General features: G+C 41.6%; 1 protein-coding gene across 4 annotated transcripts in view; it reads left to right on the forward strand.

Moving 5' to 3' along the window:
- sema6bb (sema domain, transmembrane domain (TM), and cytoplasmic domain, (semaphorin) 6Bb) overlaps positions 1–25,412 on the forward strand; it is a 554,928-nt gene that overhangs the window by 440,226 nt on the left and 89,290 nt on the right. For all 4 annotated transcript variants that reach the window (XM_043720975.2, XM_043720977.2, XM_043720976.2 and 1 more), the window contains 3 exons: positions 5,152–5,271; positions 7,537–7,625; positions 10,117–10,334. In XM_043720975.2, the coding sequence (XP_043576910.2) occupies positions 5,152–5,271; positions 7,537–7,625; positions 10,117–10,334 (427 nt within the window). The remainder of the gene's footprint in view (positions 1–5,151; positions 5,272–7,536; positions 7,626–10,116; positions 10,335–25,412) is intronic.

A 25,412-nucleotide genomic window follows, 5' to 3' on the forward strand; every position in this document is an offset into this window, starting at 1 on the left:
CCAGTACCCTTCCAATGACACCCTCCTTCGACTGACTGAACTGGTCCTCACCCTGAACAACTTCTCTTTCCAATCCTCCCACTTCCTCCAAACGAAAGGAGTAGCCATGGGCACCTGCATGGGCCCCAGCTATGCCTGCCTCTTCGTAGGATATGTGGAACAATCCATCTTCTGCAACTACACTGGCCCCACCCCCCACCTTTTCCTCCGCTACATCGATGACTGTATCGGCGCCGCCTCGTGCTCCCACGAGGAGGTTGAACAGTTCATCCACTTCACCAACACCTTCCACCCCGACCTCAAATTCACCTGGACAGTCTCAGATTCCTCCCTCCCCTTCCTCGACCTTTCTATTTCTATCTCAGGCGACCGAATCAACACGGACATCTACTACAAACCGACCGACTCCCACAGCTACCTGGACTACACCTCCTCCCATCCTGCCCCCTGTAAAAACGCCATCCCATTCTCCCAATTCCTTCGACTCCGCCGCATCTGCTCCCAGGAGGACCAGTTCCAAAAACGCACAACCCAGATGGCCTCCTTCTTCAAGGACCGCAATTTCACCCCCAACGTGGTCGACGATGCCCACCACCGCATCTCTTCCACTTCCCGCTCTTCCGCCCTTGAGCCCCGCCCCTCCAACCGCCACCAGGACAGAACCCCACTGGTCCTCACCTACCACCCCACCAATCTCCATGTTCAGCGCATCATCCGCCGTCATTTCCGCCACCTCCAAACGGACCCCACCACCAAGGATATATTTCCCTCCCCTCCCCTATCAGCATTCCGTAAAGATCACTCCCTCCGTGACTCCCTCGTCAGGGCCACACCCCCCACCAACCCAACCTCCACTCCCGGCACCTTCCCCTGCAACCGCAGGAGGTGCAAGACTTGCGCCCACACCTCCCCCCTCACCTCCCTCCAAGGCCCCAAAGGAAACTTCCATATCCGCCACAGATTCACCTGCACCTCCACACACATCATCTATTGCATCCTCTGCACCCGATGTGGCCTCCTCTATATTGGGGAGACAGGCCGGCTACTTGCGGAGCGTTTCAGAGAACACCTCTGGGACACCCGGACCAACCAACCCAACCACCCTGTAGCTCAACATTTCAATTCCCCCTCCCACTCCACCAAGGATATGCAGGTCTTTGGACTCCTCCATCGCCAGACCACAACAAAACGACGGTTGGAGGAAGAGCGCCTCATCTTCCGCCTAGGAACCCTCCAACCACAAGGGATGAACTCGGATTTCACCAGTTTCCTCATTTCCCCTCCCCCCACCTTGTCTCAGTCTAATCCATCGAATTCAGCACCGCCTGCCTAACCTGCAATCTTCTTCCCGACCTCTCCGCCCCCACCCCAGTCTGACCTATCACCCTCACCTTGACCTCTTTCCACCTATCACATTTCCGACGCCCCTTCCCCAAGTCCCTCCTCCCTACCTTTTATCTTAGCCTGCTGGACAAACTTTCCTCATTCCTGAAGAAGGGCTTATGCCCGAAACGTCGATTCTCCTGTTCCCTGGATGCTGCCTGACCTGCTGCGCTTTTCCAGCAACACATTTTCAGCTCTGATCTCCAGCATCTGCAGACCTCACTTTCTCCTGTTTATATAAATGACAAACAACAGTGAACCCAGCACCAGTCTTTGCAGCACACTGCTGGTCACAGGCCTCCAGTCTGAACAACAACCCTTGACCACCACCCTCTGTCTCCTAGCATCAAGCTAATTTTGTATCCAGTGGCTAGCTCTCCCTGGATTCTATGCGATCTAACCTTACTAATCAGTCCACCATGTGGAAACTTTTGAAGACTTGCTAAAGTCCATGTATACACCTTACCCACCACTGACGTCAGGCTCACAAGTCTGTAATTCCCTGGCTTTTATTTGCAGCCTCTCTTAAATAATGGCATGACATTAGCCAGTCTGCAGTCTTCTGGCACCTCAGCCATGGCTATCGATGACACAAATATCTCAGCTGAAGACCCCACAATTTTTTCCTTAGTTTTCCACAATGTCCTGGGATATGCTTGATCAGGTCCCAGGGATTTATCTACCTTTATACAATTTAAGACTCTAGCACCACCTCTTCAGTAATGCGGGCTCTTTTCAAACTATCACTATTTATTTCACTGAGTTCCCTAGCTTCCATGTCTTTCTCCACTGTAGATAGTGACGCAAAATATTCATTTTAGGATCTCACCTATCTCCTGTAGTTGCACATATAGGTGGCCTCACGGATCTTTAAGGGACCCTATTCTCTCCCTAGTTACTCTTTTGTCCTTAATGTACTTGTAAAATCTCCTTGGTTCTTCTTAGCCTTATCTGCCAAAGCTATCTTATGTCCCGCCTTTGCCCTCCTGATTTCCCTCTAAAGTCTACACCTACCCTTGCTATACTACTCAAGGTATTTACCTGATCCCAGTTGGCTACACCTGATTTATGCCTCCTTATTTTTCTTGACTTAGACCCTCAATATCGCTAGTCATCAGTGTTTCCTATTCTTGCTAGCCTTGCCCTTCACACTAACAGGGACATGCTGTCCCTGAATTCTCATTATCTCTCTTTTGAAAGCCTTCCACTTACCAGACATTCCTTTACTCGCAAAAAGCCACCCCAGTCAACTTTTGAAAGTTTCTGTTTAATACCGTCAAAATTGACATTGCCCTAATTTAGAACTTTAATTGTGGACCTAGCCTATCCTTTTCCATAACTATTCTAAAATGAATAAAATTATGGTCATTGGTCCCAAAGTGCTCCCACACTAAGACCCTACACTCTTGCCCTGCTTTATTTCCCAATAGGAGGTTGAGATTTGTCCCTTCTTTAGTGGGGCCATCTATATATTGATTGAGTTTTCTTGAATATACTCAACAAATAAGTCTCCATCGAGGCCTTAACACTATGGCAGTCCCAGTCTATGTTTAGAAAGTTAAAATCCCCCAATATTACAACTCTATTGTTCTTACAGCTATCTGAAATCTCCCTACATATTTGCTCCTTGATTTCCCACTGACTATTGGGAGGGGCATGTTGTACAATTCTATCAAAATGATCACTCCCTTCTTATTTCTCATTTCCACACATATAGCTTCACTGGACGATCCCTCAGGAATATCCTCTCTAACTACTGCCGTGATGTTTTCTCTAATCAAAAATGCCACACCCCCTCTTCTCTTGCCTCTGTATCCTTCCTATAGCATCAATATTCCAGAACATTGAGGGATGCTGCCAGTCCTATCCCTCTGAGTCGAAAAGTGTGGCACTGGAAAAGCACAACAGGTCTGGCAGCATCCATGGAGCAGGAGAGTCAATGTTTCGGGCTTAAGTCCTTCATCAGGAGTCCTATCCATCCCTCAGCCATGTTTGTGTAATAGCTATGAAATCCCAGTCCCATGTTCTCAATCATACCCTGAGATCATCTGCCTTACCTGTCAGGCCTCTAGAATTGAAAGAAATGCAGTTTATTTCATCAATCTTCCCTCGTTCTCTGCTCTGCTGCTGCCAGCCTTGTCTTTTAAATTGCTGTCTTTAACTTCAGTAACAGGTTCAACATTCTCTCCTGTCTGATTACTGCTTAGGGTCTCACCTCCCTGCCAGACTAGTTTAAACCTTCCCGAATATCTCTAGCAAATCTCCCTGCTAGGATATTGGTCCCCCTCCAGTTCAGATGCAACCCATCCCTCTTGTGCAGGTCACTTTTGCCTCAGAGGAGATCTCAGTGATCCGAAAATCTGAATTCCTACCTCTTGCCCTCTCTCCTCTGCCATGCATTCATCTGCCCTATCTTATTACCACTCTCATTAGCACTTGGCACCTCAAGATTACTACCCTTGAAGTCCTGCCTTTTAACCTCCTGCCTAACTCCCTATGTTCATTGTGCAGACCTCATCCCTTTGTCGATCCATGTCGTTGGTACCAATGTGTACAACGACCTCCGGCTGCTCACGTTCCCCTTTGAGAATTTGCTGTAACTGCTCCAAGATGTCCTAGATCAAAGATTTGAAAGGAAGATCTTAAAGAAAGCGAGAGAGATGAGAAGTAGAAATTTCAGAGAGAATTTCAGAGCATGAGGTAGCTAAATTCGTGACTGAATGGATTGGTGGGTTGAAGTGAGCAGAGAATTTGCAAGGCCACTTTTAGAGTACTGGGGTGGACTGGAACGTCTGTCATGCAACAGGACTTTACAAAGTTATGAATGGATGAGACAATGAAGGGATTTAAACAGAGGATGAAACTTTCAGATTAGAATATGAAAAGGAACCATCTCTTGTAGACAAAATTGATGAGTTTGGGGAATATGATGTAACCAGGAGAGTTTTAAGTGAGCTAAAGATTATGGAAAGTGGGAAGCTAACTAGAAAGTCATTGGAATAATCAAATCTGGAGATAACATTGCAAATATGTGGCTAAGATATTTCATCTGCTCGTCTATCCTTACTCCTGTCATTTAAGGAGGGCAAGGAAGATTTACAATAGTGGGAATCCAAGTTATCAGGAAAGAACAGAAAGTCTGGGCACTCTAAATGATGGTCTTATAAATTTGAAAGGAATTGATGACATTGTTCCAGGTAAATGTTTCACAATAAAGGTGATGAAGATTAGAGAGACTTAGAATTTCAGATGTCAGGAATGTTGAGGGAAGCAGCGTTGAAAGGAGCTAATAACTGTGAAACCTTGCAATATTACATCATTGTTGAGGCACTCCATAGACAGTTTCCAGTCAACCAGGTCAGAGGTGTTACTGCACACCTCTAAAGCAGCTGGGCCTTGGACCTGGAATTCCTGGTTCAAAGATAAGAACACTACCACTGCACCGTATGAATCCCTCAGGCACTCTATACTATTTGCTAATCATTGAGTTCAGAGATATGTTATTACATCCCTCTGGGCCAGGTGGGACTTGAACCTGAGACTTCTGACTCAGAGGTAGGGACATTACCACTGTACCAGATGAGCCCCTTAGGCACTCCACATGCCTGGCAATGGATTGAAAATCAGGTGAATTCTACAATGGCCAGGCAATCTGCTACTCCAAGGTCAATCCCTCCTCGTGTAAAATTTGAAAATTGTTCAAACTTTAATCGATTATTGAATGCTTTTCAATTAAATGCTGAAATGTTCATAACGTTCTGACACTAGATAATAAACTTTTCACTGGGACGGTCACTGATTTCCTAGCGATTGATGCTGTCATCTATCGAAGCTTGGGTGGCAGTCCAACCCTCCGAACAGTCAAACATGACTCCAAATGGTTCAAAGGTAGGTCATCATACCATAAGAGTACTTAACATAGAGAAGATATGTAAAATATCTTGTAACGTGGCAACTCTTGAATTTATTGTCGGCCCTCACAGCCAAATTTCACCAGAGACATTTATAAGCGTTATGCCCAACCATAGCAAAGCAAGGAGGACAATTGTTCAATATGGATGGTTCTTTTGGCATTGACAAAATCATCAAAATTGAATTGACATTAGGAGTGTTGCAGCACCTCATTGGGGTTACATTTGATAAGTCATTTAGTGGAGGGTCCAATAGTGGTCATCTCTCCTTTTCTGTCCACTGTCATTCACCCTGTACAGGTCACAACTCAATTCAAGGTCTTTGAATTCAAACTCAATTCAAACTCAGTCCAAGTTTCAGTGAGAACCTTCAGGACTGTTCTGCTCCTTTATGATGGGGCATCTTTTTCTTGGATGTGGTGGATAATTCATGATGACACTATCATAATCCTGGCCTGGCACTGATCACCTTCCCCTCTGTGGCACAAACTCACAGCTCATCCTGCATTGCTGTTGAGCCTAATCCAAGAAAGTGTAGCTTGGATATTGGGTTGTGCTGACACCTCTGGCCTTGAAAACTCCAGCTCCCACAGTCTAAGAAAATGCTTAAAAATTGCCTGTTAAGATAATGTAGCCAAGGCTGATTGCTCAGCAAAACTGAACTCAGTGGATTCATCGGAAGAGAGTAAGAAAGCAAAGTGACTTTAAGGCCCACGGGTGAAATGAGATGATATGTTTGTTGCATTTTCTGGACTCTCAATCATATCCCTGCCTTGCAATCATTTCTAAGTATCTGCCGAACTCTATATAATGCATATTGAACCCTAAAATCTTCTGAATCAGAGAGGGATGAGATTTGTGGAGTCAACAAGAGTTCACAGAAACAGCCATGAACAGATGATGGGAGACAGCAAAAAGATCTACACAAGTTGATAGGAACCATTTTGGGAGTCATAAAATGGAATATGAAATTGCCTAGAGCAGCTGGAGAGGTCAATAAAGTTTATTCTTTTATCTATACTGCAAGTAACACAGGGAATAAACATTAATAATGTTATTACGCCAAAAGTATCACGGTAACTGCACTTACCCCTAGAGTACTTTCCTGAAGTATAGTAGATTATTACAAATTTCCATATACCGAACATTTATTGCATCTCTCATCAAACAAATATTTTGGCCAATAATCATTGCAGAAATGTTAGCCACTTCTATGGATCAGTGGGTAAGGTGTTACACTGAGCATTACAGATCAACAAGGTACTAGGGTTCAGCTTTGATGAAGAGTCATCTAGACTCGAAACATTGGCTTGCCCTCTCTGTCCATGGATGCTGTCTGACATGGTGTGATCTCCAGCATTTGTCGTTTTCAGTACAGATTCCAGCACCTGCAGTAATTTACTCCTATTAGGTTTTGATCCCTGGTCTGTACTGAATCAGATATGCTCAGCCAGATCAATAGTTAGACTAGGACTCAGCAAACCTGATCTAGGAAGGGAAGATCCATCCAATCAATCTACATACCCCCATCTGATTAGATCAATGACACTGGACTGGAAAACATATATATGATGCTTCATGAGGTTAGGTTTAGCACTAAAGGCATAGCCTGCTGACACAGTGGTCCAGTTACTTACAAAAGAAAAATATCCACTTGTAATGGAGAACCATTTTACAGAGTAAGAATATAATAATATATATTACTTTCATTCATGCCTATCCGTTTCTTAGGCATGTTTTTACAAGTTCAATTTTTATGAATAAATGTAACTGAGTAATATATGTGTTTATATATTATATATATGTGTAATAATTTTTGTCTTGTTAATAGTTCCCATGGCAATTTAATCAGGAGTGCAATACTTTTCTTTCAAATCATTCTTTCTTTGTAGTTGGCTCTGAGTTTCTGTTTTTTTAACATCTATACTTACCTCCTAAAAATATCATACATATTAAAAAATATCAAGTGTAGTCTCATAATAAATGTAAACTTTGATATTAATGTAGCTTCTCTTCACTGCACCTAATTATGTTTGTGCAATTTGTGATGATTAAAGTGAATTACAATGAAAACTGAGTCAATACAACCGCAGTAAAATATTCATTACCTTGAAAGGTGTTCAACCAATTTACAATTAGATTTTTTTTGGCTGATGGGTTAATAAGTGATTAATATGATGTTTTACTTGATGTCATTGCTAAGGAAAGGCGCTCAATTAAATCTTACCTAATTTTCTTCCAGAACCATACTTTATCCACGCTGTAGAATATGGTCGACATGTTTTCTTCTTTTTCCGAGAAATTGCTATGGAATTTAACTACTTGGAGAAGGTCAGTGGGAACTTTGGGGTGACGTGATTGCTGAGGTGTACACCAAATGAAAATTATCTAGCAAGGAAAATATTGCCAGTATGGATAACAATGCTTTGTCCTTCCTATATGTGGGAATTGAAATGCAATTTTAAGTGCCTCCTTCCTTTACTTGCCATCCAAGTGTGGGGTAAAGCTCACAAGACTGTTTGGAATGGGAACAGACTTTTCTGGCTGTCAGGTACAGTCCTTCAAGTGTACAAAGTATAGTCAGGTTTTCCCAACTTGTTTGAATTGGTTGAGGTAAGCGATTGAACATTAGTATAGATCCAAGAAGTTCGGAAGAACTTTGACCCAGATATTGTTGACATATCCTGATGGGTTATTTGACCCCATACTGCGTAATTATATATCATTATGTTTGACCTCATAGCTGGCATCTCACTTCTTACTAAAACTTCCAGTGCTCCAACTCCAGATCAACAGCTTATCCCCATGTAACTTGATTAAAGGATCTGTTGCACACAGTTGATCTGTGCAGAGAACAGTTCTGTGGATCTCAAATCTTGCCTGCAGTTTGACTATTTCATGTTTACATCATTCAGACTTGCATTCACAGTGTGTTTAGTGGATCTGACAACTCAGTTTCTGCATCACCCCCACTCTTATGTGAATCCTTCCTCAGAAATATGGGAGAGGGTGGGCATTTTCATAAATTTGGGGAGGTTGGATTGGGGACAGACAAACAGCATTGAGCAACTATGGAAAATTACATAGGTCATAATCCTGTTCTCTTTCTGTATTGTCTATGGGCACAGCAGTACCAACTGTACCAGCAGCAGCAAGACCAATACCAGTAGCAACAGTCTACCCAGCTACATGCCCCTCTATGGTGAAGATGAGATGGAGACTATGTTTGAGCTAGAAGAATGCTATACCCCTACTCAAGATGAGCAGATGATTAGCTCTCTCAGCGTATCCAGTGTCCTAGGTCAGCCTCTCACTGCAGGTTGCTGCTGTCCTTTTTTGCAGCTTTGTAAAACCATTGTATAAGACCAACACATATTGTCAATGATTACCTGTAGCGAAGGAAACTGAAGGATAATGGAGATCTGGAATGGGATTGATGAGTAAGTCATTTAGAAGTGGGCAGGGCTGTTGAGAAATTATTTCTGAGGACACTTAGCACCAACTTCTGGATTTCCCAGCCATAGAGCTTATTTTTGGAAGGGTCACCAGCTTTAGAGAGTAACAAAGATGGCTGCTCAGCAGAAAAAAACTTTTCAATGAGACTGACAAGCTGTAAAGACAATTCTAATAAAATGAGGTTGTACTGAAGAGCTCCAGCCATGGCCAGGTGAGAGAGAACACAGTTGAGAGCACATCTTTTCAGGAAGTGTTCTTACTGCTTGACAGATGATCCCAGCTTCTGAGAAAGCACTCGATCTGCTTAGCCCGTCACCAACCTGTAGCTGAATTTTTCTGCGTACTTCTACCTTGTAACTCTATAAGGGATCGAAGGAAGAGGGCACAGCTGTGCCATCTGTTCCAGTAGCAGCATGAGCAATGTCAGAGCATCAGTCTTGCCTACCCATGTGCCCTGTACAGCGAAGATGGAATGGACACCGTGTTGCAGCTACAGGAATGCAACAGCCCGCTCAGGATGATTTATCTCTCTCGGCAGGTCTGAGCCCAGTGCCACAGGAGCTCAGCCTTTAACTGTCACTTGCAGTTTTGTGAAGTATTGCATCAGGGAACATGTATTGTCAATGATTCACAAGGTGTCTGTCAGAAGATCACCCCCTGTTCTCCACTCCAGGGACTGCATTATCCAAATTCTGTTCTCCATTTTGCAAGAAGCAAAAGCAGAAAGGTGTGTCTAATATGCAGAGAACGGAAGCACACCGTTAATAGAAGTTGAATGTGAGACACAGATCAGAAGGCACGTGTGTGTGTGGCAGGTCAGGTAGGAGGACATGTGAAGTGACTGTAAAGAGAGGAGAAGAGTTGACCTGAGAAATGTCACGAAATGACTGAGAAGTTAGATTTTAAGGTTTGGTACCTGAAATCATTGCACAGTCACCCTCTGAGGCCCTGAATCAATCTACCCTATCATTGACCTTACCCCAGCCAGGTGATCCTCAGTCTATGGCACATTAGCTGTGCTCAGCCACAGTGATGCTAGGGTCGTACAGTTGGCCTCAGCAGTTCAACTGGGATTGTTGCTCCTGATCACATTTCATTAATACCATCAGCAAAGTGAGGAGAATATCAGAATTGCCTGTGATGTCCACTACAGCAACATAGCCACTGATGCTTCACCATTTAGACTTACGTGTCCAATTGCCACTTGTACTAACTAGCTGAGGGTGGCCAGTGGAATGGGACTATAGCTCAATACGAATAAGTGCCTTCAGGAGATGGAGGGAGAAAGTTGGGAAGTTAACAGCATCAAAACGTCGCCTGAGACAGAGATGAAAATTTCACCAAAGTTTCTCTTTCTGAAATGCAGGTTGTTCTCTCCAGAGTTGCTCGCGTCTGTAAGAATGACATGGGTGGTTCTCAGCGGGTGCTTGAGAAGCAGTGGACATCCTTCCTGAAGGCGCGCTTGAACTGCTCAGTGCCAGGAGACTCCCACTTCTACTTCAACGTCCTCCAGGCCGTGACAGACACCATTCGGATTAATGGGCACACTATTGTGCTGGCCATATTCTCCACTCCCTCCAACAGGTAAATGCACTCTCTGCTAATGAAATGCATATTCCACCATTTGAGATTTTTCAAGGAAACAATTTAATAAGCTGTCTAAGTAATACTCATTCCATCTTCATAAAATACACCTGCTTATACATATGAGGTATTGCCCACATTTCATTTAGAATTCAAAGTGGAGTTCTAATTTTGGGAAGATTTTACTGCCTTTGAAGGGTACAGTGAAGGACAATAGAGGTGATTAAGAATATAAAGAATTTCAATAAAGAGCAAAGTTTTAAAAAGTTAGGTATGTTTTCTTTAAACAACAGATTGTGGAGTGACCTAGCTGACTGTTTCAAGAATATAGAGGAAATAGGCAAAATCTGATGGGAGCAAATGTTTCACTTTGGCAGATTGGATTAAAATACATACAGCACATGTTACAAATTAGCAAGTTTGAACTATGGAGGGAGGACAAATGTATATACCTGTAGAATAAGTTACAATGGAAGATTATTGAAGCTAACAGGATAAATGGATTTAAATATCAAGAATGTGTTTATAGTTTTAAAAGCGTTTAAGTGATATGCTGAGAAGCAAGTTTGTGGGTTACAGATCAATCAGTCTATAAATTAGAATGTTTGACTTAATAGTCTAACGATGCTGATATAAATATTGATTATTTATACAACCAAACTGTATTTAAAGATAACATATTGTGATATCCAAAAATTCCTCAGTTTTCAAAATTGAATTAGTGGACCATGTATATTTTGGTGAAGCTTATATCTACAGAGCTGAGGGATGTTAATTTTAGGAAAAGGATTACTGTCTTTTATGGACGTTCAGGTGCTGGCTTTATTGGGGAGTTGGTTGAAGGAGGGTGGAGCAAAGTGAACTTAAAGGATCTCTGACTCAGAAACCTGACGCCTGGGCAATTTTAACTCCTGGATCTCCTCTATGTATTTCCAGTCAGCTGTCAGCTAAAAGAGACAGGCTGACATTCAGCAATAGGATTCTGGGTGGGAAATCACTGGCTGGGACCAACAAGCTAGCAAATTAATTCAGGCAGGTTCTCACAGGAGCAAGGTACCCAATGCAGTGAGGACCTGAGCCTTTCTTAAGAGACATGTGTTTAAGTCTCATATCTGCTTCCTATGGTCTTATTGATTTAGATTTAGATTTTATTATCAGGTGTACACAAGTACAGAAATGGAGGAATACAGTGAGAAATGTATAATGTCACCACACCTGGTGCCATCTTAGGTACAGAAGTACCTTGGTACAAAAATTTCTATACAAAGTAGTGAAAGAAACAAAGTTTAAAAGATTAAGTATTACCTTTGTTGAAAAAGTAAAAATGTAAAGAAATAAGGTAATAATTAACATTAATTGATATAAACTAGAAAAATAAAGGAATACGTTAAATGTTCAGCAGTCTTTGATGAGCCACTTAGCTCACTGTCTGGGAGACCTCAGCTGCCTGTTCTTGACATCGTCACCACAGATACCGGGGGACCTCCCACACTGCTCACTCTTCCCACATTGGACCGTGATACCATTGCTGCTGCTCCCTCCCTAGTCTCTTCCTGGTGCCACGGGAACATACCCAGGCAGGAGCCACTCATGCACTGAAATACCGCCACGCCAGGCTGAGAGACTACACAATACAAATATAACCCTTATTTAAGCAAGGTGACAGAGAGCAAATGGGGACTATAGAACTGGTAGGAGAAAGTGAGGTCTGCAGATGCTGGAGATCAAAGTTGAAACTTTATTGCTGGAACAGCACAGCAGGTCAGGCAGCATCCAGGGAACAGGAGATTCGACGTTTCGGGCACAGGCCGAAGAAGGGCCTGTGCCTGAAACGTCGAATCTCCTGTTCCCTGGATGCTGCCTGACCTGCTGTGCTGTTCCAGCAATAAAGTTTCAACTATAGAACTGGTAGCCTGACATCAATAGCAGGGAAAATGCTGGAGTCTATTACAAAGGACATAACAATTGGACTCTTAGAAATTAATAGTAGGACTCAACAGGGATATGAAAAGAAATAGATTTATGAAAATAAATTATATTTGACAAACCTAGCATCTCCTTGTTTGGAGATGCACCTAGCAGAAAACATAAAAGGGAACCAATGGATTTGATGTATTTGGATTTCTAGAAGGGTTTTGATAAGGTCCTACACAGGAGGTTGGTAAGCAATATTAGAGCAGATGGGATTGGGCTACTATACTTGCATAGATTGGGAATTTGTCAATGGATCGATAACCGAGTCCGAGTAAATGTGTCAGACTGAGGTTAGCAGGCTGGGACTGGTGGGAAATTGTAAGGATCGGTGCTTTGACCACTGATACACTCAACCAGTGATTGAGATATGGGAACCAATTCTAATATTAATTTTGCTGAAGACAGAAAGTGGGAATGTGAGTTATGAGGAGAATGCAAAGAGGCTTCAAGGCTGAGTGAATGAGAAAGAACATAGCCAATGGAGCATATTGTGGAAAAATATAATGTAATCTACCTTGATAGAAAAAAATACAAATTTCAGATCATAAGTGGTGAGAAATTGAGAAGTATTGATATCCAATCTGATTTAATTTGATTTGATTAGATTTGAGTTATTGTAGTCACAGGTCCCGCGATACATAGATTTGGATTCGGATGTCCTTGTTCTAAGTCACTGAAAAGTAACATGCAGGTGCGGCAACAGTTCAATGCTTTGTTGACCTTTACTGCAATAGGCTATGAATACAAGAGTGAAAAAAGTCGTGCTGCAATTATATGGAGCCTTGGTGAGATATCTCCTGGAGTATTGTGTACAGTTTTATTCCCCTTATGTCAGGTTCACCAGATAGCTCACTGGAAAGATGGGACTTTTCTTAGGAAAATTTGAAGATAGGGCCTTTCATTCACTAACATCTGGAAGAGTCAGAGATAGTCTGAGTGAAGCATGGGCTTGGCAGTGTATGTACAGATATTTCCTGGCGGGGGGGGGGGGGGGGGTGGTTGGGTATTGGACAGGAACTGTTTAGAAACTGAGGACATAGTCTTGGAATAAGGAATGGACCATTTAGAACTGTGATGAGGAGGAATTTCTGGACTCAAGCTGTGATAATTCTTTGAAATCATCTACCAGGAAGGGTTGTGGGGGTTCAGTCATTGAGCATGTTGAAGATGGAGATCAATGGATGTCTAGACATTAAAGATATCATGGAGTAGTGCAGGGGCAGTGACATTGAGGCAGAAATTCCGACAAGATCTGGGTGAACGGTGAAGCAGGCTCAAGAGGACAAATGGCTCACTCCTACTTCCAATCATTCCAATCATTCAGGTTTCACTTAACGGGAAAAACATTGGTTTCCTCCCAGAAAGCCATAGATTAAAGTATGAAGAGGCCTGATGACTAATCCAATTCTCCATCTGCAGATTTAAAGGAGGGCTCCACCACTTCACTTGGTTCTGCATGCCCACTGCTTAAAATGGAAGAGTGTGGAATCTGCACAGGGCACTGTGAACAAGTTACCCTGCTGGGAAGTGAGGTTAAAACCTTCACCCCCACCCCCGTCATTTTCAGTATGGAGCTCTCTCACATTAGAAATAGAGAGCACATACAGTGTCCAAACCCTTAGCAGTAAAATTCATCCCCTTTCACAGAGCTCTGTGACGTCTCCCATTCTATGGGGCTCCTGATTGAGACTGACATCTACATCCAGCTTTTTTTTCTGTTAGTCCGTGCACGAAAAGCTGAATTGAGATGTCAAATGTATTTTGTGTGGATAGTGGGATATAGGATTTTCACATTAATCCCGGGCAGGAGTGGGTTGACCTGTGGAAAGTGATTTAATATCAGACAATTGCTTCAGACAGAAAGTGACTACCTGTTAAGAGAGGATACACCCACTTTCTCTTCATGTTTAAAGGCATCACCATCATGGAATCCACTTCTAGCAATATCGCGCAGGTTAACATTGATGAGAAACTTAACTAGATCAGCCATAAGGACTGAACGGGCAGGTTAAGGCTTGGGTAATCTGCTGAGTTAGAACTCACCTGGCCACAAGGCATAAGTCAGGGGTGAGATAGAATATTCTCCACTTGCTTCAGTGGCTATAACTACAACTACACTCATGAAGCTCTCCATCATCTAGGACAAAGCAGCCAACTTGATTGACACCCTTTCCACATGCCCTCAATATTCACTCACGCCACCATTAGCTCACAATGGCAGTAGTAAGTAACATCTGCACAGTGCACAACAAGAAGGCTCTTACAACAGCACCTACCAAACTTGTAACCCCCTACCACCTAGGACAAGGACACCAGAGCAGGGGAGAACCGTAGGAGACATTGCCCCCTCCCCACCTCGGCCCTCCCCCAAATCACACAATATCCTGACTTAGAAATAAAGTATCGTCATCGTTAAATGAGTCAAATATGCTGGAACTCCACCCTTTAAAGCAAAGGAAGAAGATTACCTGCACCTAATTGAGGACACCTAGAGATGAATAATAAATGTTGGGCTAGCAATGCTGCACATCCCATGAAAGATATGTGGTTGGGATTTGAACCTGAATCCCAGCAGTGAAAGGACATTAGAACAGAAGATCACAAGAACTAGGAGCACAAATACGCCGTCTGGCCCATACAACCTGCTCCACCATTTAATAAAACCATAGGCGATCTTTTCATGGACTTAGCTCCACTTACCCACCCGCTCACCATAACCCTTAATTCCTTTAGTGTTCAAAAATCTTAGCCTTAAAAACATTGAATGATCTAGCCTTAACTCCTTCACTTGGCGGGGAATTCCACAGATTCACAACCCTTTGGGTGAAGAAGTTCCTCATCAACTCAGTCCTAAGTCTGCTGTCCCTTATTTTGAAGCTATGCTGGCTAGTTCTAGTTTCGCCCACCAGTGGACACAGCCTCCATGCTTCTATCTTTTCTATTCCCTTTATAATTTTAAATGTTTCTATATGATCACCCTTCATTTTTCTAAATTCCAGTGAGTATAGTCGAAGTTTACTCAATTTCTTCTCATAAGCCAATCCTCTCAATTCTGGAATTAACCTAATGAACCTCCTCTGCATCCCTTCCAGTGCCAGTACATCCTTTCTCAAGTAAGGAGACCAAAGAAAAGTTTACATTTAACTCACTATGTAACCAGTTCTTCCGTTCCGTTGCATTTTGTACTTTATGTTGTACCTATTCTGGCAGCTGAACCTACTATAGTGGTAAGGCTGTTACTTTGGACTGTGTGTTTTGTTTGAGTTTGTGTGGTATTGGCTACTGAGTCTGTCAACGTCAAGTAAATGAGATTAAGCCACTGTTTAAAATCTGATGCTCATTCCTATAAGCAAAGCAATTTTCAAAATTGGTTTGTGCAAAAATACAGCATCTCTGGGTTGAATCAATGACTGTCAAGAATGAATATGTTGTACAGCCGAAACTAAATGGGCTGAATCAGAGAAATAATGACTGTAAAATGACTGCCGTGGTGTGCACATTGTTCCCCAGTCATTCATATGTCCAAACAAGTCTTTATTTCTGCAGCAGTCCATTTTGGTAATGGATTTGAAAATGGGAATAAATAACATGTTTAAATCCACAGTGAATACAGGGTCGGTATCTTTGATTTTGCAGACAGCTTTGTGTAATCCAGTTTTTTTTCAAAGTGCATAACATGGAAACCTGGAGCTTTGCAACATAGAAAGTAGTATTCCACAAAGATTGATTCAGAGACCACTTGTTCCTAATTTATTATAATGATTTATATTAATACATGTTTAGATATTAAAGGCATCAAACAGTATGGAGAGAAAGTGGGAATATGGCATATGGTGAAGAGGGCTTCAAGGGCCAAGTGCTCAAGTTTGCATGTTTCTGTCAGACAATAAAACATATGAGCAAAAGTAGCCATTAGGCCCACCTAGTCTGTTCCACCATTAATGAGACCGTGGCTGATCTGATAATTCTGAATCCACTTTCCTGCCTTTTCCTCATAACCTTTAATTTCCATACAAATTAAAAATCTGTCTCAGTCTTGAATATATTTAAATGACCCAACCTCAATAGCCTTCTATGGAGAAGAATCTACAAATTCATTACCCTCAGAGAGAAGAAATTCCTCCTCATCTCTCATAAATGTGCAACTCCTTATTCTGAGATTAGGCCCTCTGGTCCTAAACACTCCCACATGGGGAAATAACCTTTCCACACCACCCTGTCAAGTCCTCCAAGAATCTTATACATTTTAATTAGATCTCTTCTCATTCTACCATATTCAAACAAATACAGGCCTCAATCTACTCAACTTCTCTTCATCAGACAGTCCTTCCATACATGTATCAGCCTAGTCAACCTTCTCTGGATTGCTTCCAATGACAATATACCTTTCCTTAGATAAAGGGCCCAAACAATTTTTTTAATGCATTCGTGGGATGTAGGCATCACCAATCAGGCCAATATTGATTGCTAATTCCTAATTGCCCAGAGGGCTATTAAGGGTCAACCACATTATTGTTGGTCTAGGGTCTCATGTAGCACAGTAGTTCTTTTCTGAAAGGACATTTATGAACCTGATGGATTTTTCCTGATAATTGCCAATGATTTCATGGGCTTCATTAGCCTCTTTATTCCAGATTGTTATTGAAGTCAAATTATGCTGTTGTGGGATTCAAACCCAAATCCCCAGAGCATTACCTAGATCTCTGGATTAACAGTTTACTTTTAGTAACATAAATCCATCACTGCCCTGTACTGTTCCCTATATTCCAGCTATGATCTGAACTTGTGCCTTGTATATTTTTAACAAAACTGCCATACTTTTTTACTAGATATCCTTTGAAATAAAGGCCAACATTCCAGTTGCCTTCTTCCATTACCTGCTAAACTTGGGCACTAGCTTTTTCTGATTGATAGTCAAGAACTCTAAAATCCCTCTAGCTTTCTGCAGTCTTTCTCCATTTAAGTAATATTCAGCTGTATGTTTCAATGATTTGAACTCAGTAACAAGTAACCAGTGTCAAAATCTGCAAATAATAGCAAATATTGGGGAGCAGGTCAAAATGTAGAAACAGAAGGTAGACGTTTTTTATAATACATCCATAGGATGCTGACATCAGCATCAAGGAAATCATTTTTGCCCAAACATAATTAGTCTGGAGAAGATGATGGTGAGCTGGTTCCTTAAGCCACGGCAGCTCTTGGGGATGAAGGATACCCACAGTGCCATTAGAAAAGGAGTTTCACGATTCTGTTCCAGCAACAGTGACAAATAGATATAATTCCAGGTAAAAATAGTTTGTGACTTGGAAAGGAATTTGCAGGTGACAGTGTTCCCATTCATCTGCTACCTTTGCCTTTCTAGGTGGTAGAGTGAGAGGATTTGGACAGTGTTGTTAAAGGAGGCTTGGTGATTTACTGCATCTTGTGGATGTGATAAAGTGCCGACACTGTGCATCGTGGTGAAGGGAGTGAAAATTGAACGTGGCGGATTGAGTTTCAGTCAGCTGTGCTTCTTTGTCCAGGGTGTAATCCTAGCTGTCCTTCTTGATTGAACAGGGAGCTCAGAAAGGGAATTGTAATGCCATGCTGTAGTTAAAAGGCCACAGAATTTCTGGTGAAGAGCCCAACCGATTCCTGACCCACGTCAGTCCACACCGTTTCAGCAGCCACTAAATTTTTCTGGGACAATTGAAAATTAGAGGTCATATATATAAGGCAATTACTTAATAAATGCAGTGGAGTAACAAAGAGAAATGTCTTTGCTCAGCGTGTTGTTAGGATGTGGAATTTGCTAGCACAAGAGGTGGCTGAGGCCAGTGGCTTTGATTCTTTTGAAAGGAAATAGACAAATACATGTGATGAAATGAAAAAGATATACTGATAGGCTGACATAAGACTGGAGTGAGAGGAGGCAATGAGAAGCATGAATACCAGCACAAGCCCTTTAGGCCAAATGGCCAGTTTCTGCATTGTCAGAGTAGAGTAGAATAGAGGGTTAAGAACACTCATTGTTTGAGATCCTCCAAATTCTGTTCTTCTTCACAGCCATCTGAATTGCAAAATAAATATTGTCCCTAGAGTGGAATATATCGATAATTTCTTTTCTACTTAGTCTTCTAAACAGTCTTGCTTCTATTCTGAAATATGTCAACAAAAGTTAACAAAGCAAAAGCTCAAGAACTAGTTACAGCTACTAATAAATAACATGTACAAAGTTAATGAACCCACACTTGCTAATATTTTGTTGGCCACTGAGTCACCTGAAAGGAATGTTATAAACTCATAAAAAGGTAAGTGCCTTTGTAACACTCCTAACTTCACTTCAGAATGGTCTATCTTCACCTCATTCCTCTGCTCTTTCCCTATATTTTAAATATTTTTCCTTCAATTTTTTTTAATCTAACCATTTCTCAACTATTACGGTTCACATGATTTCAGTACTCATATATAATGTATTCTGTAAAATCATCTAATTTTGTATTAACAAAGCTTCTCAAACCCTGCCTACCCCAACCACAGTTGTATTGGTTTCTTGAAGGCTTTTGGCATCCTTCAAGAATTAGTGCCAAAGTCAGCATATGTCAAATTCACTTTGTTGATAGTTCCATCACCCCTGACTCAAAATGTAGGTGACTTTCTAAACTATTATATGTCTGCATGTTAGGTGCAGACTAAAGACCTTCCAGTACTACTTGTGTAGAAGAATGTTCTTGATTTCTTTTGTCTCTTTTTCACTGTATTTTGTTTTATATCTCTGTATATCCAAAAGTGCCCTTACACACAACTGAATGTTTGTTTCTATCATCAAATCACCTGTGGTATTCTTTCACCTCTTACCTACCATCAGTAAATTGGCCTTGTTTTCCAGTTGAATAATTTATTTGCAGACCCCATTAAGCGCAGTGTAATGGTACTAAAGGCGAGAGAGAGGCAGAGAGAGGGAGAAGGGGCTATGTCAAAATGGAGTTAGAAAGGCAGATAAAGCACTGCCACGCTAGCACTCATTTCTCTCCAAAGTCTTCACTGGTTTAAAACTGGTAGGGTAGTAGACTTCAGCACTCATTGATCTTTCTCTGGTTAAAACCCCTGTTTCTGCCTCACAATTTAAAATCCAAATAAATCTTTTGACTGTACTGCAAATCTCACACTTTGTCTGTCATCTCATATTATCCAGTCCTTTGGGACTCAGCTGTTAAGTTTCCGTAACTTGGGATCTATTAGCATTTTTACATTTATGAGTCGAAAATTATATGTTATTTTAAAAGTTCACACTTGCCGGTTGAAAGCAAAGCCTTTATTTGGTGCTTATAGAAAAATATTCCAAAGGTTAAATTAAATCCTTGATGTAAATTGTCCACAGTATTGTATTTATTGAAAGCAATTTAACATTATACTTTAGTAAGGTTCAACAAGCTCTACTTGTAATAGTATTTAGTTTTAGTTTTAACTAACATGATCTGATGATATATCTTCAAGTGGTGTAGAGGATCAAAGAGGAACACTTTATGTTGGAAGTGGTCCTCCAAACTCGAATATTTTTTCTAAATATTGCTGGCACCCTTTGTTTTTCGACATGACAAATTATTTGGCCCATGAATCTCTTTTGGGTCTTTTTAAACCATTGTGATGACCTCGCTGGCTGGCATAAGCTGCCAGTGCACCTGATGGAGTCTGTCATTTTAATGAGGGCTGGCAAAGCCTGAAAAAAATGCTAACATCTCCATCTCTGCAGAGAGAGAAAAAAATAAATTGCTAATTTTTCTGCCTTTCTTCTCTTCCAACCAATTTTGCCATCAAACTCCAGTCATGGCCAGAAGTTTAATCATTGAGGAGAAAGTGAGGTCTGCTGATGCTGGAGATCAGAGCTGAAAATGTGTTGCTGGAAAAGCGCAGCAGGTCAGGCAGCATCCAGGGAACAGGAGAATCGACGTTTCGGGCATAAGCCCTTCTTCAGGAATCCTGAAGAAGGGCTTATGCCCGAAACGTCGATTCTTCTGTTCCCTGGATGCTGCCTGACCTGCTGCGCTTTTCCAGCAACACATTTTCAGCGCAGAAGTTGAATCAGTCAGTAATAAAAACAGAAAGAAAAGCAGAAATTGCTAAAGAAACTCAACAGGTCTGGCAGCATCTCTGGAGGGAAAGCAGAGTTAACATTTCAGGTCCAGTGATCCTTCTTCAGAACATTCTTATTAAAACATAATGTTAATTGCTTTCAATAAATACAATATTGTGGACAATAAGGATTTAATTTCAGAATGTTCTCAGGAAGGATCACTGGACCCGAAACATTCCCTCTGTTTCTCACTGCACAGATGCTGCCATACCTGCTGTATTTCTCCAGCAATTCCTTTTTTTTAAATTTCTAGCTTCCACAGTTTTTTATTTTATTTTGTTCATCAAAACCAAAAGCACTGGAGAAGCTCAGCAAGTCTGGAAAAATTTGTGGATAGAGAAAACAGAATTAACATTTTGAGATCAATATGGCTTATCTTCTGAACCATATCAAACTCAAGATATTAACTCTGTTATTCTCCCCCGAAGATGCTGCTAAAACTGCTGGTTTTTCAGTATTTTTTATTTCTGATAACATCATCCACAGTATCCTGCTTGTAGTATGTTCTATCAGTCAGTACCTCAGGAAACTTTCTGTGGCTACATTTTGCATCAGTTGGTGTACCTACTTGATTGATCCTGTTCAGGAATCCTCATTCCTGACAAAGGGCTTTTGTCTGAAACGTTGATGTTCCTATTTTTCAGATGCTGCCTGACCTGCTGTGCTTTTCCAGCACCACTCTAATCTTGATCCTGTTCAAAGCCCTGGCACTAATTCCAAATGGCTTAATAAATGCGGTTTGGGGTTAGTTTTGTGATGTACTGTTATGTCAGACTGGCTGAAATATTGAAGGTTCAATGTTGGCTCAGCTACCTGAACTTAATCAACACATGATTTAGGGCACTACAATTGCTTTCACCGTTCCTGGAGTTAGGAAAGAGAAAAATCGACTGGGGTTTCTACTTTCTGCTGTCAGTGTGGGAAGTGTGCACACATGAACAGCAGGCAAGAACATTTCCAATCTGCTCTACAATGGCACCCCTATCGTGCTGCTAATTTGTAAGTTGATAATGAACAATGACCACTAGGGCAAGATATTAGAGAGTAGTAGTTGCCTGAGAAAACAAAACCATATCAAGACTCAAGGTCTTCCCAAGAACAGATGAGAACTAGAAGAAACAGTGCTGGTTTTCACTAATGTGTCTTGAAATACAATTTGATAGCCAGGACAGGCTTGTTGAGCACAAACCTTTAAGGAATTTGACTACATGTGAGTAACATTAATTTGGTTTTTCATAAAGTGTCTTTGTTTAGAGCAAGATAGAAGAACAGTTTTGGTTTCTTGCCCATTATATGGAGCAGATCTTCAGAGGTCTGTAGAGCTTGATGTTGGGCAGTAACTTGCTCACACTTGCTTACTGCTCACACTTGCTTACTTAGTCTTCATGATTATAGTGATGTTTGGCTATACTAATCCAACAAATTGTTCAAGATTCAAATATTGCGACTTAAATATTATATGCTGGGAATAGCAGATATAACAACATGGAAAATATATAACCAAAGGGTAAGAGAGATTTGGAATAAATTAACAGGAATTGTTCATAAAACAATAGCATAAAGCTACATGGAGACAACTCAGGAAATTGTTCTGTTAACAAAGAAGACAGCGATTGTCTGTTTTCCTCTTTGTTACTTGTCAATTAAATCATGGCTTTGAACCAGGCAATTCCTGAGATCCTTGTCCGCAGTTTTAGAGAGCAGTGGGTTTGAAGGATTTGGTGAGAAGGCAGGTTTGTGTAATTGAGAAAATGAAATAAAGGATGGGTTCATTGAGGGTCATGACTTTGTCTTGTCTCAGCACATCACACCAAATCATAATAGCCTACTCTTCACATTCCATTGATAATACGTCTGACTCTGTTTGCATCACCTACAGAAAATTGGCACTATACCTTCAGGTTTCTATCGTCAAACTGCAAACTATTGTCTATGATTTTCTTTATTATATATATATATATATGTGTGTAATATATGTATAAAATGATTTATCCTCCAGTGTTGGACCTGAGGAAAGCAAGAAAAGTATTTTTTTAAATGATTTCAAATGCCTTGCATCTTTTCACTTTGTTATGTCATGTATTTTTCATAAATATTATGATGTGGTCTCCCCCAACGTAAAGTACTAAGCTTGTGGTTCATCGTACGCTTGAAATTTACCTTGGCCTTTGACCCAGGGCAGAATTGTTGCTTCAGAGGTTGGGTCAGGAACCCACCATGAGGGTCAGATGGGGATCGTGACACCAGAGTTTGTGTTAATGATTTATCTGCAGTGATTTTCTTTTCCCTGTATTAGCCAATTAATGGCCAATGGAGAGGATTGCTGCCGGGTGGTTGCTGTTGGTTCTCTTGTTCTGAAGGGTAAGGGAAGACAGGGAGAGATCGGTATATCGCCAGTCATAACTTCGAACATTCTTAAACTTCGAATATCCTCAATAGCCTCAATGTGAGGAGAAAGTGCCATGTGAATGGAGAGGGCCTCAAAGTTCAGCCGAAGTGCTGGCCCTCCCCTCCGATCTGCTGTTTGCCAGGGAGAAAGCTTCCTGGTAGACAGCTTGAATACCTCAAAGGTTGGTTAGAAAATTCCAATAAGCATCAGACTATATGCCCTTGAATAGGCCATTAATTCTCCATAATTATCTTGATGCCACTTAGAGATAGTGACCCCTCTGATCAACATTCCATCTAAGCTGCGCTGTCACACCCACGTGCAGCCACTCTGACATTCCATACACAGCAATCTGTCACAGAATGCAGCATTGACCTCCGGTTTAAGACGTTGCTGTTGTGCACAGACCTCAGAGATCCGTACGGAACAGAAAAGAAATTAGAAGGTACACTGCTTCCACTCCCAGTCTTATTTTCAACCCCTCCAAGGACATGCCCTTGGGCCTTGTAAACTGAAATGCTGACCCAGCCACCTCCACGAAATCTTGCCCATGTCTTTGGGATTCTCTTCACAACACAGCTGTGGGTTAGACCAACATCATTTTGTGAATTCCTTAACTATCTAGTGAGAGAACAAGAATTCAATACTTTCAGAAGCATGGGTATCCTAGCAACCATGGAGAAAACTAAAAGGTCTCTGTTAAATTTTCATTAATTTCCTTGACCTTTAGTGAAGGTGGTGTCTTGTGCTAGTTTCAGCCTGATGGGAGAGAGATCAGCCTGTAATGTCTTCATGTGTTAGTCTTGACAGTGAGCATTCATAGAGTTCCCAGCATCTGCAGTCCTCATAGAGTACTGAACTACGAAGTCCGACACAGCCTCACCTTATCATCCAGCTTCCATGCACATTCACTCCCAAGAAAGATTAGTTCACTGGTCTGTGAGAACCCTGACATCAATCAAAATAGATTGTGAATCAAATTTAATAACTAAATGTAGTATAACTTGCAATAAAATTTTCACAATTGCAGCCAATGCATAACACATTGGTATTGGAGTAATTCTGAGGGCCACATACAGTCATAGAGTCATAGAGATGTACAGCATGGAAACTGACCCTTCGGTCTAACCCGTCCATGCCAACCAGATATCCCAACCCAATCTAGTCCCACCTGCCAGCACCCGGCCCATATCCCTCCAAACCCTTCCTACTTATATACCCATCCAAATGCCTCTTAAATGTTGCAATTGTACTAGCCTCTACCACTTCCTCTGGCAGCTCATTCCATACCCGTTATACCCTCTGCATGAAAAAGTTGCCCCTTAGGTCTCTTTTATATCTTTCCCCTCTCACCCTAACCAATGCCCTCTAATTCTGGACTCTCCCACTCCAGGGAAAAGACTTGCCTATTTACCCTAGCCATGCCCCTCATAATTCTCAAGTGGTACTGCGAGATGCTGCAACTGGCCTGTGAAATGATTGACTCAGAGGTTAGAAAACTGGCCAAAATCTTAGTCTCTCTTTTTAATTCATTCACAGGATGACAGCGTCACTAGCTAGGCCAGCATTCATTGCTCATCCCTAATTACCCAAGGTCAGTTAAGAGCAAACCACATTGTTGAGGGTCTGGAATCACATGTAGGCCAGACCAGGATGGCAGTTTCTTTCTCCAAAGGACATTAGTGCACCAGATGGTTTTTACTGACAACCAACAATGGGTTCATGGTCATCTTTAGAATCTTACTTTCAGACTGTTTTTAATTGAATTCAAATTCGTACTGTAGCAGGATTTGAATCTGGGTGCGCAAAACATTACCCACGTTTCTTGATTTGCAGTCCAGGGATATTACCATCAGGCCATTGCCTCCCCCCATCCCCTGTTATAAACAGCACCACTTTACTCTTTTGAAGGATGGGAGCAAATGTGAGCTTATATTATGATCAGCTGTGATAGCTTTCATGAGAAAATGCGCAAAGGTGGTCCATATGCTTAAATAAACCAAAGATTTGCAAATGCTGGAGATCTGAAACAAAACCAGAGTGCTGGAGGAACTCAGCAGGTGTGACAGCTTTGTAGACAAATACACAGTGTTAACGTATTGAATCCACTGACCCTTCATCACATTGGGACCATATACCCGCTGGTCTCTTACCTTTAGCTAATTGCACAAGTAAAATCTCTATTTCAACACGGCCCCTAAACAAGATACTGTCGAAGGTGGGAAAGGCAGCTTCTTCTTTTGGTATCCTCTTCTTCTGGAAAATTATCTGCCTTCCCTGAATTGTTCCCGCCTTGTGGCACAACTGTGAAATATATGAACTTCTTTATGCTCTAGTGGACAAATTGGGCCAATGGATAATTTGTGGTGCTTAGCCTCTTCTGAAGCCAGTGTGTAACCCAGTACTGTTTAAGAAAATATATTGATTCATTGGAGTCAGTTCAGAGAATATCCACACGATGATCCCAGATATGACTGTTTTACGAGCACATTGGAATTTAGAGGAATGGAAGATGATGTATATAGGATTCTTAAGGGGCTTGACAGGGTAAATGCTGAAAGGATATTTCCCATCGGGGAGAATCTAAGACCAGAGGACATAG

Source organism: Chiloscyllium plagiosum, unplaced genomic scaffold, assembly GCF_037043375.1.
Source record: "Chiloscyllium plagiosum isolate Xiang-an unplaced genomic scaffold, Cpla_swu_hap1 HiC_scaffold_28, whole genome shotgun sequence".
In the NCBI taxonomy this organism is placed as follows: Eukaryota; Metazoa; Chordata; class Chondrichthyes; order Orectolobiformes; family Hemiscylliidae; genus Chiloscyllium; species Chiloscyllium plagiosum.